The sequence below is a fragment of the Python bivittatus genome, unplaced genomic scaffold (assembly GCF_059951505.1).
Source record: "Python bivittatus isolate LINGU-HERP-01145 unplaced genomic scaffold, Pbiv_v1 ctg000320_np1212, whole genome shotgun sequence".
NCBI classification, from domain to species: domain Eukaryota; kingdom Metazoa; phylum Chordata; class Lepidosauria; order Squamata; family Pythonidae; genus Python; species Python bivittatus.
The window spans coordinates 2998702-3014715 of NW_028277052.1; the positions used below are offsets into that span (position 1 = coordinate 2998702).

A 16014-nucleotide genomic window follows, 5' to 3' on the forward strand; every position below is an offset into this window, starting at 1 on the left:
AGAATGGTTGATCCTTGTGGGTTCCATCATTTTCCACTTCTGTTACATGGAAGCTTCCAATTTGGGGGAGCGACAAACGTGGGGCTGTAAGAAACTTTTGTCGTGAATGGCCATGCCAGCCATTAACTGGCCCCCTCTGCACGTAAACCTGAAGCTCTACTGTTCCTTATGAACATTTGGCAGGCTGGAGAGGCTGTATGGAGCCTTCCTAAGTAACTCGTGCAACCTAGCAGAGAAATGCAACCATTTCTCTCTTTCCTCTGTGTTCCCTTGCGTGTAGTCCCCAAAATCAGGAGGCTAGTAGTTCTTTTTCCAGCAAACAAATTTTTTTCAGTTCATGAAAGCTCATGCCTTTGAATAAAATGTGTTGGTCAAAAAAGGTGCTACCAGATCCCTGATTTTTTGCTACCATAGGCTAACATGGCCCCCAGCCTCCATCAATGTGCTTTCCAGATCATTTGCATCACCTTTGCTTCCTTCTCTCTTGTTACGGCTGGTAAGCAATGGTGTCATCTTGGCAGCCTTTCACGGTTTGCCATCCAAGGTGGGGTGGGAAGACGCGCCAATTTCCGCTTCTTCCATGGAATTCATCCAGATCCCAGACAAGGATTGCTCCACGGTGCCAAACTTGGGCAGGGCAGCTGTTGAGTCCCAATATTAGCAGTTTGAATAATGACGGTGCTGACTTAGAGGAACCATGTTTATTCATTTATCGTGAGGTGTTTTTATACTACCGTTTTCACAAGGACTCTTGAGGGTTCACAAAACTGAAAAAAAAAAGAAAAAGAAAACTTGAAGATGATTAAAATCAATAATGCCACTTTCTGAAATAATCCTGGGTTCCCTATTAAGCAAACATGTTGTTGTTTAGTCGTTAAGTCGTGTCCGACTCTTCGTGACCCCATGAACCATATTGCGCCAGGCCTTCCTGTCCTTCACTGCCTCCCTGAGTTTGCTCAGTTTCATGCTCATTGCTTCAGTGATGCTATCTAACCATCTCATCCTCTGCCGTCCTCTTCTCCTTTTGCCTTCAATCTTTCCCAGCATCAGGGTCTTCTCCAAAGAGATCTCTCTTCGCATTAGGTGGCCAAAGTATCTGAGCTTGAGCTTCATTATCGATCCTTCCAATGAGCAATCAGGGTTGATTTCCTTTAAGATTGACTGGTTTGACCTCCTAGCAGTCCAGGGGACTCTCAAGAGTCTTCTCCAGCACCACAGTTCAAAGGCATCAATTCTTCGGCGCTCGGCCTTTTTTATGGTCCAGCTCTCACAGCCATACATTACTACTGGAAAAACCATAGCTTTGACTATGCGGATCTTTGTCGGCAAGGTGACGTCTCTGCTTTTTAATATGCTATCTAGGCTTGCCATGGCTTTCCTCCCAAGGAGCAAGCATCTTTTAATTTCATGGCTGCAGTCTCCATCTGCGGTGATCTTGGAGCCCAAATAAATGAAGTCTGTTACTGCTTCCATTTCTACCCCTTCTATTTGCCAGGAATTGATGGGTCCAGATGCCATGATCTTAGTTTTTTTAATGTTGAGTTTCAAGCCAGCTTTTGCACTCTCCTCTTTCACCCTCATCAAGAGGCTCTTTAGTTCTTCTTCACTTTCTGCCATTAGGGTGGTATCGTCCGCATATCTGAGGTTGTTGATGATTCTCCCTGCAATCTTAATTCCGGCTTGTGATTCTTCCAGCCTGGCATTTCTCATGATGTACTCTGCATATAGGTTAAATAAGCAGGGTGACAGTATACAGCCTTGTTGTACACCTTTCCCTATTTTGAACCAATCGGTTGTTCCATGACCGGTTCTAACTGTTGCTTCTTGGCCCTCATACAGATTTCTCAGGAGACAGGTAAGGTGATCTGGTACTCCCATCTCTTTAAGAATTTGCCACAGTTTGTTGTGATCCACACAATCAAAGGCTTTTGCATAGTCAATGAAGCAGAAGTAGATGTTTTTCTGGAACTCTCGTGCTTTCTCCATGATCCAGCGAATGTTGGCGATTTGATCTCTAGTTCCTCTGCCTCTTCGAAACCCAGCTTGTACATCTGGTAGTTCTCGGTTCATGTATTGTTGAAGCCTAGCTTGTAGGATTTTGAGCATAACCTTGCTAGCATGTGAAATGAGTGCAATTGTGCGATAGTTTGAGCATTCTTTGGCATTGCCCTTCTTTGGAATTGGAACGTAAACTGACCTTTTCCAATCCCGTGGCCACTGTTGCGTTTTCCAAACTTGCTGGCATATTGAGTGCAGCACTTTAACACCATCATCTTTTAGTATTTTAAATAACTCAGCTGGAATCCTGTCATCTCCACTAGCTTTGTTGTTAGCAATGCTTCCTAAGGCCCACTTGACTTCACTCTCTAGGATGTCTGGCTCAAGGTCAGTGATCACACCAGCGTGGACATCAGGGACATTAAGATCTTTCTTGTATAGTTCTTCTGTGTATTCTTGCCACCTCTTCTTAATCTCTTCTGCTTCTGTTAGGTCCCTGCCTTTTTTGTCCTTTATCATGCCCATCTTTGCACTAAACGTTCCTTTCATATCTCCAATTTTCTTGAAGAGATCTCTAGTCTTCCCCATTCTATTGTTTTCCTCAATTTCTTTGCATTGTTCATTTAAGAAGGCCTTCTTATCTCTCCTGGCTATTCTCTGGAAATCTGCATTCAGTTGCTTATATCTTTCCCTTTCACCCTTGCTTTTCGCATTCCTTCTTTCCACAGCTATTTGTAAAGCCTCATCAGACAGCCATTTTGCTTTCTTGCATTTCTTTTTCTTTGGGATGGTTTTAGTTGCTGCCTCCTGTACAATGTTACGGACCTCCGTCCATAGTTCTTCAGGCACTCTGTCTACCAAATCTAATCCTCTAAATCTATTCATCACCTTCACTGTGTACTCACAAGGAATATGATCTAAGTCATACCTGAGTGGTCTAGTGGTTTTCCCTACATTCTTCAATTTAAGCCTAAATTTTGCAGTAAGAAGCTCATGATCTGAGCCACAGTCAGCTCCTGGTCTTGTTTTTGCTGTCTGTATAGAGCTTCTCCATCTTTGGCTGCAAAGTATATAATCAATCTGGTTTCGGTATTGACCATCTGGTGATGTCCATGTGTAGAGTCGTCTCTTGTGTTGTTGGAAAAGAGTGTTTGCTATGACTAGCTTGTTCTCTTGACAGAACTCTATTAGCCTTTGCCCTGCTTCATTTCATACTCCAAGGCCAAACTTGCCTGTTATTCCGATTACTCCTTGACTTCCCACTTTAGCATTCCAATCCCCTATGATGAAAAGGACATCTTTTTTTGGTGCTAGTTCTAGAAGGTGTTGTAGGTCTTCATAGAAGCGGTCAACTTCAGCTTCTTCAGCATCAGTGGTTGGGGCATAGACTTGGATGACTGTGATGTTGAATGGTTTGCCTTGGATACGCACTGAGATCATTCTGTCGTTTTTGAGGTTGTACCCCATTACTGCCTTTCCCACTCTCTTATTCACTATGAGTGCAACTCCATTTCTTCTAAGGGTTTCTTGCCCACAGTAGTAGATATAATGGTCACCCGAATTAAATTCACCCATTCCCGTCCATTTCAGTTCGCTGATTCCCAAGATGTCGACGTTCAATCTTGTCATCTCATGTTTGACCACATCCAGCTTGCCTTGGTTCATAGATCTTACATTCCAGGTACCTATACAATATTGTTCTTTGCAGCATCGGACCTTCTTTTCGCTTCCAGATACATCCACAGCTGAACGTCCTTTCGGCTTTGGCCCAGCCGCTTCACTCTTTCTGGAGCTACTTGGAATTGCCCTCCGCTCTTCCCCAGTAGCATATTGGACACCTTCCGACCTGAGGGGCTCATCTTCCGGCGTCATATCTTTTAGCCTTTTAACATTGTCCATGGGGTTTTCTTGGCAAGGATCCTGGAGTGGGTTGCCATTTCCTTCTCCAGTGGACCACATTTTGTCAGAACTCTCTGTCATGACCTGTCCGTCTTGGGTGGCCCTGCACGGTATAGCTCATGGCTTCACTGAGTCACGCAAGCCCCTTCGCCACGACAAGGCAGTGATCCATGAAGGGGATTAAGCAAACATGCCCATCCTTAGAAATCATACATTATTTAAATCTAACTGAAAGCTCTCTGGAGGAGTTTGGCTTCCCAGTCTTTCCTCAATATCTTCAGGGAGGGGCCATCTGACTCGCTGGGGCCAGGCTATTCTAAGGAGTGGAGAAATACCTGGAAAACTCCAAATTCTTGCCTCCCTCCCCTAGGGTTGACTTAATTTGCCTGCATAAGATGTCAGGGGAGCAAGGGGGGCCAAGTGACATCATCCATATCATGATGTCATGGCACAAATTACGTTCTTGGTGTCCTCTTCAGATCCTAACTAGCTCTGAACCGGCTTAGCTTTCTGAGACCAGCTGAAGTTCTGTAATCCAGTAGTCTCCTGTATGGGTTTTTTGTGGGGTGGGGAGTCCTCTATGGTCTCCTCCAGCTTGCTTTCCCAATACATTCTGGTTCCCTCCCCATCTGTGTTTGGGTGATGGGATCTGTGTCCTGCTTTCCCACCCTCTGATAAAGCTGTGGTGAGACAGGTGTGATTTGTGGCCAACTGAGGCAAGGCCAGTTGACCAAACCTTGATATCCTGATCTTTTGAAGACTTCTCTCTGCTCCCACAAAAGAATCTCATTGCACGTCATCCTTGTTGGTTAAGAGGTGGAATGGAACCGCCTCCCTATTGTTCAAGCAGGAAGTCTCTGGGTTCAAAGGCATCCATGCACTCTCTTAGGTCTTCTTACCAACCAGTTGTAAAACTCAGGCAGTTGTCTTTTCCCACAAGCAACCCACAAATGTTAAATGGTTGTTTTTAGCACCATTGCCCCTTTCTAAAAATCTGGTGTGGGGGATGTCAGTAGCTAATAGCCACCAGTCATCAAAAGCTGTCAATGTGGGGACATTATATTTTGTGTTTTTATCTTACTTCTACAGTGCCTAGAGAATCTTGGCTGCTAGATGGCTGAAAGATATGATAAATGAATGAAAAAGTCCAGATCCAACCCCTTTGCTCACCAGGGCCTCTCAGGCACCTTTACCACATCCTTCCTTTCTCTTTTCCAGGATATAAGACCTTGCTGAAATGCCTCTCTGGAAAATTTTGCCGCCGTGAACTGATAGGCATTATGGGGCCTTCTGGAGCTGGGAAATCCACCCTGATGAACCTCCTGGCTGGTTACCGGTGAGAAAATACTTCCTTTCTCTAAAACAGTTCGTTTAACTGAAACCTTTGAACCGTTATCCCAACAAATGCCATGCTAGTCTTCTTGAACATCTTCTGGTTCCAGAAGAAGAACATCTTCTGCACAATCAAGGGGTGCCACATTTCCCAGAGTAACAGTGAAGTAAACTGGAGAACTTCTCAACGCAAATTCTGAGTTAAAACCTTCCAGAAGTTAGTGGAGGGGGGGAATCCCTTGTTTTCCTGCTCAGCACCCCTCTCCCTGCAGCCCCCCCAAGTCTAAAAATAAATCCAGCAAATGAATGAAGAAGTAAGTGTAACCTCTCCCTGGATCGAAGGGCCCATCCCTGATCTGGACAGGCTGTTACGGTTTCAGAGCCTTCTAAGGGGCACTGGATTTTCAACCTGCAGCCTTCTGCACTAAAGGAGGGAGAACATGGGCTGGGAGATCCCTTGGCCTCTTCTCAAGCAGAAGGAGATCTTTATTTATTTCTGTGGGTCATATGAGCAAAAGACTTGGGCCTCTACAGTACAATCCATACAGTTCAAAAAAGGGCTATGGCCAAATTGAAATGCCTTTTGCCAACCAGATAAATTAGGTTTAAAAAAAGTGGGGAGAGCCAGCTTTTTTTTATTTGGGGTGGGGGGAACCACAGGGCCCCTCATCTGAATCATCGATCTGTGTTGGAAATGATCAGATGGCAAACCAGCTTTCCTTTGAAATAGCAAAGCCAAAGATTGGAAGAAGGCCTGTTTCCATGTTTCAGTTTTCCCCCACTGGCTTTTGATGGCTGGCCATTGACTTCAATGGAGAAAGAACAATGGGAGACATGACAGGGATTTAGGATGTAGCAAGAAGACAGCAAATATTTTGCCCCCGCCCCCCATTTTGTGGAAACCCAAGGAAGAGAAACGTCCACGCGACCCCAAACCCAACCATTTCTCGTTTTCAGGGAAACGGGCATGAAAGGCCAGATTCTTGTGAATGGACAGCCGAGGGAGCTGCGCACTTTCCGGAAGATGTCGTGTTACATCATGCAGGACGACATGCTGATGCCCCACCTCACTGTGCGGGAGGCCATGATGGTGAGTGTGGGGAAAAGTGGCCAAACCTGGAAAGGGAAGAACATAGAGGCCTGCAAGCATCAGGAGGAAGAGAGGAACCCCCTTCCTCAAAATAGAGGCGGCTCCTTGGCTTAAGTCCCTGTTATTTTGCCTTTCTACTAAAAAGCAAGCGGGCTAATAAAAAAAAAAAAAGCATTTGCAGCAAGGCCGTAGTGTTATTTAAAACCTTTAGTCCCATCCCAGGTTTGAAAAAATATATAAAAACAAAGTAGAATTGGTTTTACATGTAGGTATAGGCAAAATTGGATGTTTTCTTCCTCTCTTTGGGTCTCTGAGCGAAAGCTAGACCTGCAAACCTTATCTTTTATTATATATTATTATAGTGTTGCACCTTGTCTAAGAAAAGCACTGAAGGATGCAATCCTCTCTTCCTGTGGTCTGAAATGGCACCATCTCGCAAGAGCAGCACAGGCAAGAGAATAGCTATTCCATCTGGAAAGCGTCTAGGTTTTCACATCACTGCCCCCCCCTTTTTTCTTTAAACACAAAATCCATTAAGGGTGGAAAGAGACAGCGAGAGAGATGGAAAAGCTGCCTGGTGTCTTTTTATTGATGGCGCTAAGTGTCTTCTGTCTGAAAGCCCTGTCAGAACCCAGTTATGGGGCTGAAAAGGGCAGAAAACGTGCACGGCTTTTGCCTCGCCTCCAGAGAAAAGGAGGCCGTTCCCCGGGCTTTGAAAACCAGGGGTTCCAGTAAGTCCCCTAGACGCAAAGAATGAGGTCGCTTTGCTTTCCCCACGCAGGTTTCAGCCAACCTGAAACTGAACGAGAAGCAAGAAGTGAAGAAAGAGCTGGTAAGTTGGCATTCTCTGTCTCATTCGAAAGGTCCGAAAGCAGAGATGGACGGGCAGTGATGCCATAAAGACATTTCTGGCTGTTCGGATTCCTGGCAAAGGGAGACCTGGATGTTTTCCAGTCTCTCTCGCTCGGACATCTGAGAGGGGCTCAGTTTGCAGCTGACGCCTTGCAAAGTCAAGTCCAGCTTAATACCATCGCTGGCAAGCTGGGCTCTTCCTTCCCAGAACTGGGCTCTTCCTTCCCAAATGTGGCATCTTTCTGCTCAGGGGGCCAGGGCAGTCAGGGGGCCTCCCTGGCATTCTGTCTTGACCGCCCAGTTGTGAGCTAGAGGCTGAGTGGGTAAGAAAGAGAATAAGCAGAGTGAGAGGCTGACTGAAGATTTCTCAGTGGAGTGGGGTTTGAACTGGACCTGCCTGCTTCTGTTGAGATGTTTTAACCGCTTCATCCCACTGCCTAAGGGAAGAGTGGTCCGAGCCCATTTCCCAAAGCAACTCTTTTCCCCTTTCCTCTTTTCCTGCAACCAGGTGCACGAGATCTTGACTGCCTTGGGGCTCCTGGAGTGCGCCTACACACGCACCTCCTCTCTCTCGGGAGGGCAACGCAAACGACTTGCCATCGCTCTTGAGTTGGTCAACAATCCTCCAGTCATGTTTTTTGACGAGCCCACTAGGTGAGCACCAGCCCCCGGCCCTGGTCCCTGCCCGCGTCTGGGGAAGCCTGCAAGGCCCTTTCCTCTCATCCCTGCATCTTGTTCGATCTTGGAGAACATTGGCAGGAATCCTCCAAGAAAAAGATGGGATGTTGAGGCAGGACTGGGCCAATAGGTAGAAAAGAGCCTGTAGAAGAAATCACTGCCTGCTTTGAGTTCCATGTCAGAGTCGAAAAGTTTTAAAAATGTCCAGTTTCCCATCATGGGGGAGAAAGAAAAGTGGCTGTTGCACAAACGCACACCTACTTCTGAAGACACAAAGGCTGTTGACCTACAGTCTGTTCCTTGCCTCACAAATGTACCACCAGCCTAGAGCCCCTCCCCACCAAAGAGTAGAAGACAACCTCTCTCCTTGTGCCCATGGCCCACAGTTGGTTTTTCCTCTCTTTCTCTGCCTCTCCAGCGGACTGGATAGCACATCCTGCTTCCAGGTGGTTTCCCTTCTGAAATCCTTGGCCCATGGGGGTCGCACCATTATCTGCACGATCCACCAGCCCAGTGCTAAGCTCTTTGAAAAGTTTGACAAGGTGAGGCCTTCTGCAGGGCTCCCAGGAACCAACTTTCTAAATCTAGCGGCTTGTGATGGAATGCCATGGGAACCATGGTGGCGCACTGATGACAGAACGATGCCTGTGGGGCCAAGAATTTGTGTGGCAGGAGTTCACCGTGTCAGAACTCCCTGATTTGAGCATCTTTTGTGGGCCAGAGAAATTTGCACTCAGAATACCTTTCTCCTCCCCTCTTCCTTCTTTCCAGCTCTATATCCTCAGCCAAGGACAATGTATCTTCAAGGGAGCCGTGTCCAACCTCATCCCGTACCTCAAAGGGCTTGGCTTGCATTGCCCCACCTACCACAACCCAGCTGATTTCAGTAAGTCATGTTAGCCACAGATGGCTTTTGCATTTACAAGAGCTGAGAAATGCACAGCTTGGTCTGTTCATAAGAACCTAGGAAGCTTCTTTGTACCACGTCAGACCCTTGCTCCACCTGACCCAAACAATCCCTCCAAATGAGAGATATCTCTCTAGGGTTTCAGGCAGAAGTCTTCACCAACCCTATCTGGAGATGCTGAGTACTTTGTTTAGGGTCTCCTGCATATCTGACCATTTAGTGATGGCTTGATGTGAAGTTGTCAACCAATGGGAATGCTGGACCAGAGCCCTAGATCTATGAATGACTTTCAGGAACTTCCTTGTGGGTTCCCTGTTAGAACATCTTGGTGATCCCTGATATAAAACAAGATATTGGACTAGGAAGACCTCATGATCCAACTCAGCAGAGTTCCTCTTGCAAGGTGGAGCAGTGTTTTCTGATTCTCTGTGCAGACTTTGATTCCCAGAATTCTTAGCAATGGCCATGTCAGCAGGGGCATTCTGGGAGTTATTCCACATCTGGAAGGCACCAGGGAGGGCTAAAGTTTACATCCCTTTCCTAGGGCCTTCCATGCAAGGATGCCTTGCCATCAGGAATTGAAGAGCTGTATTGGGGAACAAGTCTAATACGGAAGCAACAGCTCAGAAGCTCAGAGTCAAAATTTCCCCTTGGCCACAAACTTGCTGAGTTGTTTCTGATGACCGCTGAGCCTCATATTTTCACATAGCAGAGAAAGAACAGCTAGCCTTAAATTGCAGCCATACGGTTTGCTAGGATACTGAACTGGAATACTACACATTATCATTGATTCATGAAAATGAAGAACTGTTCTTAGCATAGGGATGGTCAGTAGAGAAAAGAGTCTCTTGGCAGGAGTGCTGTGAAGCACGCCCCCCACATTCCCTCCATCTGCCTTCCCTCTGCAGTCATTGAAGTGGCCTCGGGGGAATATGGCGATCTCAACCCACTCCTGTTCCAAGCCGTCCAGAACGGCCTGTGTGCCATGGAGGAGAAGAAGAGCAGTCCAGAGAAGATGGATTCTCTGATGCCAGGACCTTGTGTGGCGGTGAGTGGTCTATAGCGGGGAGTTCGTTTGACAACTGGAGCTTCCCTAAGACATCGGGACCCTGCTAGGCTGGATGAGGGCAGCTTTGTTGATTCCAAGGTTGCTCTGTTTGCATCTGGCCTCTCATTTTCCTCTAGTTGAAATGCACCACCTTGTGTGTTGCTTGGGAAAGGTTTCATAACATCTTCCTTGCTGACCACTAGAATTGTTGAAGATTTTCTTAACCTCCCAATCTCTCTCTTTCTCTCTTTTCTCCTTGGTTCAGCCGCAGGATTTGGATCACATCGAGAGTCACACCTTTGCTACTAGTACTCTGACGCAATTTTGCATCCTTTTCAAGAGGAGCTTTATTTCCATCCTAAGAGACACGGTAGGGGTCAGGGATGAAGAAGGCAGAAGATTCAAGATGGAGGGTGGAGAAGGGAGAAGTGGGAAGGAAAAACAGTGAACTCTGGTGGCAGCACTTGAGGTTTTCAGCCAGATGTCTCTGCATTCCGGATCTCTGATGCTTTTTGACTTGAGTTGCTGGGGCAACATCCGGAACATCTTTGGAGCCTTCAGAATGCAAAGCAGGGGTATCTCTAGGGGATCAAAAAAGTCAAGATGGTGGTCACAGAACTGAAGCCCCATCCATTGTTTACATGCATTGTGGCCACCAGCCTGACTTTTGTTCACGCACATATGCGTACACACACACACACACACACACACACACCCATGAACACTCCTGATGCAAAGCTGGTATTTTGGTCTCCAATCAGGTTGATTACTTTCAGAGTCAGAGGGACCCAAGATCCAGGACTTGATAATCATTTTTTACTTCTTCCCACCCTATTTATTGATTTGTTTTTATGATTACAAAATTTACTCCTGGTCCATCCAGAGATTTTGGTTGGCTTTCATCTTAGATGAATATCTGATATGTTTGTATTGAACAAGTAATAATAACAGTGAGTATTTTGTGCTGTGTGGGGTTGAGAGAGGCTTGGTTCATATGACACAAATCTTCTTTATTCTTAATTTATTCAGAGATTTTATAAACTTCTTCAGCAGCCCTGGGCAGCTTACAAAAATGCAATAGAAACCATGATTAAGAGCAGGAAATAGGAAAAAGTTACCTCCATCAACTCGCTACTTTTGAATGTGAAAAGATTAAAAAGCTTGGGATGTTTCTCACCCGCCACCCCACTGTGACAGAGAAGGGTTTGCTTCAACTCCAGTGGTTAACTGGCTTTCAACTCAGCATGTTGTGTGAAGCCCACCCTTGTGGCTTGCCCGGCACGCTCTGGGGCTTTTCCTTAAGAGAGCCAAACGCTTTGCAAAAGGAGATGAAAGTGTCCCCCGAAGGAAGAATCCTCCCCAGGTGACCTATGGGGCTTCTCGTTTTGCACAGATGCTCACCCACCTGAGGTTCATGTCGCACATCTGCACCGGGGTGTTGATCGGCTTGCTCTACTTACACATCGGCAACGACGCCACCAAGGTCTTCAACAACACTGGCTTCCTGTTCTTCTCCATGCTTTTCCTCATGTTCTCCGCTTTGATGCCGACAATTCTGACTTGTAAGTTTGGGTCCCTTTGCAGAACGTCCTGGGCATCTTTAGGATTATTCTGGGTTAGATGCATTGGTGTCCCCAGGAGGAAGAAAAACCTGGAGGGTTTCCAGGTGACTTGCAGCAGAAGTGAGTCAGGTCTTCACGGCTCCATTTATTTCGGGAGGATCAGTCTTTTTCTGGCTGGTGGCCACATTTTTTAAACCTATTTTTCAGCCTCTGAGACTTGCTAGTGAGATAGCGATGTTACTGGAGAGGGGTGGGCTGGCGTTTTGAAGTGCTTTAGCCATGAAGGGAGTTGGAGGGGTGAAATAAATTCAGGGCATTCCATTAATCAGATTTTTTTAAGCAAAGCCATCAGATTGGTGCACTAAGCTACCGGAAAACTTAACACGCATACATTTGATTGCTTAGTTGCGGGGAAAGGCTGGAAACTGTGCTGCTGTAAAGGAGGGGTTTCTGATGTGGATGGAGATTATGGGATATACAGCTGAAGAAGACCAATCTGCAGTCTTCTTTTGTTGAGGGGGGGTGGGTCGGTTTGTATCCCCCACCCTCTTTTTTCTGTTGCACAACAATCAGGAATTTGCAACCTCTCCGTGGCTGCAGGACAGACCCCACGCTGCACGGTGACCAAGCGCAGCCCAGAACTGGGGGCTGGAACGTGGGGTTCTTCAAAATAGATGTTCCCCAGGGTTTGGGCCCAGAAGCCTTTTGCACCCTAAACTGCCAGCATCTGGCCCTTTCCCATGTGAATCCACCAACCTCCTGCTGCTCCTTGCCAGGCTATGCTGTTCTTATCAACTCACCTGCTCTCCCTCTTTGCAGTCCCTCTGGAGATGTCTGTCTTTCTGCGAGAACATCTCAACTACTGGTACAGCCTAAAAGCCTACTTTCTTGCCAAAACCATGGCTGACGTTCCTTTTCAGGTGAGCGGTTTGTCCTGCCTGAGGGAGGGCCCCCTGCTTTTTACAGCTTTGTCGCAGGCTGAGCTTCAACAGGTGCAGCTGGACATAGTGGGAGAGCCGAGGGTTGAATGCTTCCATTGGTGGAGGATATCGGCTTCCCCCTTAACTGAGAACCGTTGCAACCACTAACTACTTTACTCCAAGGGGCAGATCCCTGAGTACTAATTTGTCCCCCACTGCTTCTGCAGATCATCTGCCCTATCACCTACTGCAGTATTGTCTACTGGATGACGGGGCAGCCCCCCGAAGCGATCCGTTTCCTGCTCTTCTCGGCCCTGGCCACCTGCACGGCCTTGGTGGCCCAGTCGGTGGGCCTCTTCATAGGAGCAGCGTCCAGCTCCCCCCAGGTGAGTCTACAGCATGGCCTAGAGTGGTTCGGGACCACTCCAGATGGGGAGGGGGGCTCAGGTGGTCACCCCAGAATTTAACGTGACCCCATCTGAAAAGGAATTGAGGACCGAAAGAGAGGAGGGGAAGGTATGAGATCTAACCAAGGTCCTTTCCAAAATGTTAAAAAGAAAAAGCAAGTAACTTGATCCCCCCCTCTTTGAGGTAGAAGGTAAGGGGCTCTCCCCCCCCCCCAGCTGCTACTGGAGTGCTGGGGGATGGGGGTGGATTGGTTTCAGCACAGTGGTGGGAACTGCCTTAAGAGTACCCATTGACCAGCCCAGTATCCTGCTTGTAGCAGCGCATGGCACCAAGGTCTCTTGTTGTGCCAAGAAAGAGTTTTCTCATTTCTTGAAAGGCGTGTTACGGCCAACTGAGAATGGCCCCAAATCAGAAAATGTGTGGGGAGAGGAATAAACGTGAACATGGGGAGGTGTTCCAAAATTCCTATGGTTTGTCATGGGTACAAAAGTTACCCTCCCTCACTATTTGTCACTTTCTTCACTCCATAATCCCTCCAAGATAATTTCTGTGCTGGATTAAAAACACCCAGCTCCAAACAGGGTCTTCACAAGAATTCCAGATTTAAAAAAACAAAACCCAAATGTTGCTTGAAACATCATAGAGGTCCAAGAGTGGAATTGGTGACATCTTCGTGCAAATGAGGCAAGTGATGTTATCTTACAAACACCTAGGCCAACCATAGTCCCGGACCTCATAACTAAGGAGGTAAAACAGAGGCATCTAACTTAAGCCTGCTTTCCCCATCTGGTCTCTTGGGACATACAGGGCTACAACACCCAGTTAGCTTGGGATGATGGAGGGCACTAGTATGTGGATGGCTGGTTTACATATCCAGGTTTGGCTTTTCAGCATCCCTCTCAGTCCTTTTCCAACCATTCCTACATGTCTCTTTTCTCCCATCATGTTTCTCCCAGGTGGCTACTTTTGTGGGTCCCATTTCGTCCATTCCAGTCCTCCTCCTTTCTGGCTTCTTTGTCAGCTTCAAGACCATCCCTACCTACCTTCGGTGGAGCACCTATGTCTCCTATGTCAGGTAAGGGAGCTTTACCAAAGAGGAGCATCTGGAGCCTTTCTTCAGGGCCTCCTAAAATGGGCTGCCTTCAGCTCAGGTTGAGGTCCAGAGAGCTTCAGGCTGGGATCATAGGCATCCAGCAGAAGCCATGATGTTGTTGACACATATGTTGTGACCCCCTCATGCAAATAACTTGGATTTTGTAATTTGGAGAATACACCTGCTCCTCATCCCAACATGGAAAGGAAAAATGATGAATTTCTCTCTGCTCTCAGCAAATACATTATCATAATAGACATGTACCATTTTACTGTGCTTCGCAGATATTGTGGTTTTTTTACAAATTGAAGATTTGTGGGGTCGAGCAAGTCTGTTGGTGCCATTTTTCCAACAGCATTTGCTCACTTCGTGTCTCTGTGTCACATTTTGGTAATTCTTGCAATATTTCAAATGTTTTCATTATTAGTAATCCGATGATGGTTAGCATTTTTTAGCAATAAAGTATTTTTTAATTAAGGTATGTACATTGTTTTTTCAGACATAGTGCTATTGCACACTTACTAGACTAGAGTATAGTGTAAACCTAACTTTTATATGCACCGGGAAACCAAAAAAATGGTGTGACTTGCTTTTTTGAGATATTCGCTTTATTGAGGTGGCCTGGAACCAAACCCGAAATATCTCCGAGGTATGCCTGTATAGGTTGGTTCAGAAGAAGAACCATATTCCTGCAACTTTCCTACAATTTGATGTCTGGAAATATGCTAGATCTTGCTTCCCTTTCTCTAGCCTTACTGGGCATGATAGGAGTTGAAATCCAATATACCTGAGAGGCACCAGGTTGGGAAACTCTTAGTCCTGTAGACACAATGACTTATGGTCATGAATGTGTCTTCCTCCATGAGTTCGTTCATCCATCATTCATCTGAACACCATCTAGTACCCTTTTCTTCAACATGTTATTGTTCAAAGGATGGGTTTTTCTAACATATGGTTTGCTGCTCCCAGCCACTAATGGAGATAGCTACAAAAGGGGTTGAGACAAAGTCATGGTTTATGATATGGGATAGCTCTGATGCTCACGTAATCCAAAAGATGACTGCTCAAGATCACAAATTGGGAAGTCCAAGTTAGCAGTGGCTCTCACTCTTGGGGTGCTGCGCATCAGCATTCCCTCTGCCTCCCGTTGGCCGTCGTGAGAAGCTGGATGCCAGACAAGAAGGACTTTTGGTCTTATCCAGCAGCATTTATGTGGCCATTTGACAGAGATGCGGAGCAGGCTCACCTGGGGATTTGGCAAATTGTTTGACTCACGTTTGTGCTCTAGTTCAGCTTTCAAGGTCATATTGAATTATGCTAGAACAGGATTTCTCAACCTCATCAACTTTAAGATGTGTGGACTTCAACTCCCAGAATTCTGGGAGTTGAAGTCCACACATCTTAAAGTTGATGAGGTTGAGAAACCCTGTACTAAAAGTTCCAGTCACCTTTTTAAAGGACTGTTCCGATTACTCTGTAGCTCTGATTGCACTCTCTGCTTTGCTCTGGTTCAGATATGGCTTTGAAGGCATCATCCTCACCATCTACTCCCTGGATCGTGAAAATCTGGAGTGCAAAGAGAGTGATTGCCCGTTCAAGGATCCCGACAAGATCCTGAAGGAGTTGGATGTGGAAGAAGCCAAGCTGTACCTCGATTTTGCAATCTTAGGGGTTTTCTTTGTCATTATCCGCCTTCTGGCTTACCTCACCCTCAAGTACAAGGTGAAGGCGGAAAGATAAGAGGGGACTTGGACCCAGTTCCTGATATTGTGGGACAAACACAGTCAGCCGTGCGATGCCCTTCCCCCTCCCCCCCACCCCAAATATAACCTCTGCAGGCTACAGGTCAAAGAGGGAAATATTGGATAGCTGGTGACAGCATCAGCTCAGTCGAGAAGGATTGATGAAATATCTCGGAACTGTTTTAACCTATATTCTTCATGATAAATGAGCCTTCCTTCCTTCCTTCCTTCCTTCCTTCCTTCCTTCCTTCCTTCCTTCCTTCCTTCCTTCCTTCCTTCCTTCCTTCCTTCCTTCCTTCCTTCCTTCCCCCACCCCCCTCTTTCTGTCTCATGTATAATTCTGGAATGTGTCAAAACTCTCTTCCCTGAGCAATACCGATCCAAGGAAATGTTCTTGCCATGCAATGAATGCCGAAGAGGAGGTAGCCCGGGATGGGGTGGCTGGAGGGGGGAAAATGCTAGAATTGATTTGGGCAGGGCCCAGG

The 16014-nt window shown here is 46.6% G+C and overlaps 1 protein-coding gene across 1 annotated transcript in view; it reads left to right on the forward strand.

Annotated features, from left to right (window-relative positions):
- The window catches only part of ABCG4 (ATP binding cassette subfamily G member 4), a 32080-nt gene extending 16066 nt beyond the window's left edge, over nt 1–16014 (forward strand). Inside the window, exons 2-14 of the mRNA XM_088139154.1 lie at nt 5116–5233; nt 6187–6319; nt 7101–7151; nt 7680–7825; nt 8268–8391; nt 8621–8735; nt 9665–9804; nt 10070–10174; nt 11198–11366; nt 12186–12286; nt 12514–12672; nt 13651–13769; nt 15302–16014. Of these exons, the coding sequence (XP_087995280.1) occupies nt 5116–5233; nt 6187–6319; nt 7101–7151; nt 7680–7825; nt 8268–8391; nt 8621–8735; nt 9665–9804; nt 10070–10174; nt 11198–11366; nt 12186–12286; nt 12514–12672; nt 13651–13769; nt 15302–15527 (1706 nt within the window). The 3' untranslated portion in view covers nt 15528–16014. The remainder of the gene's footprint in view (nt 1–5115; nt 5234–6186; nt 6320–7100; nt 7152–7679; nt 7826–8267; nt 8392–8620; nt 8736–9664; nt 9805–10069; nt 10175–11197; nt 11367–12185; nt 12287–12513; nt 12673–13650; nt 13770–15301) is intronic.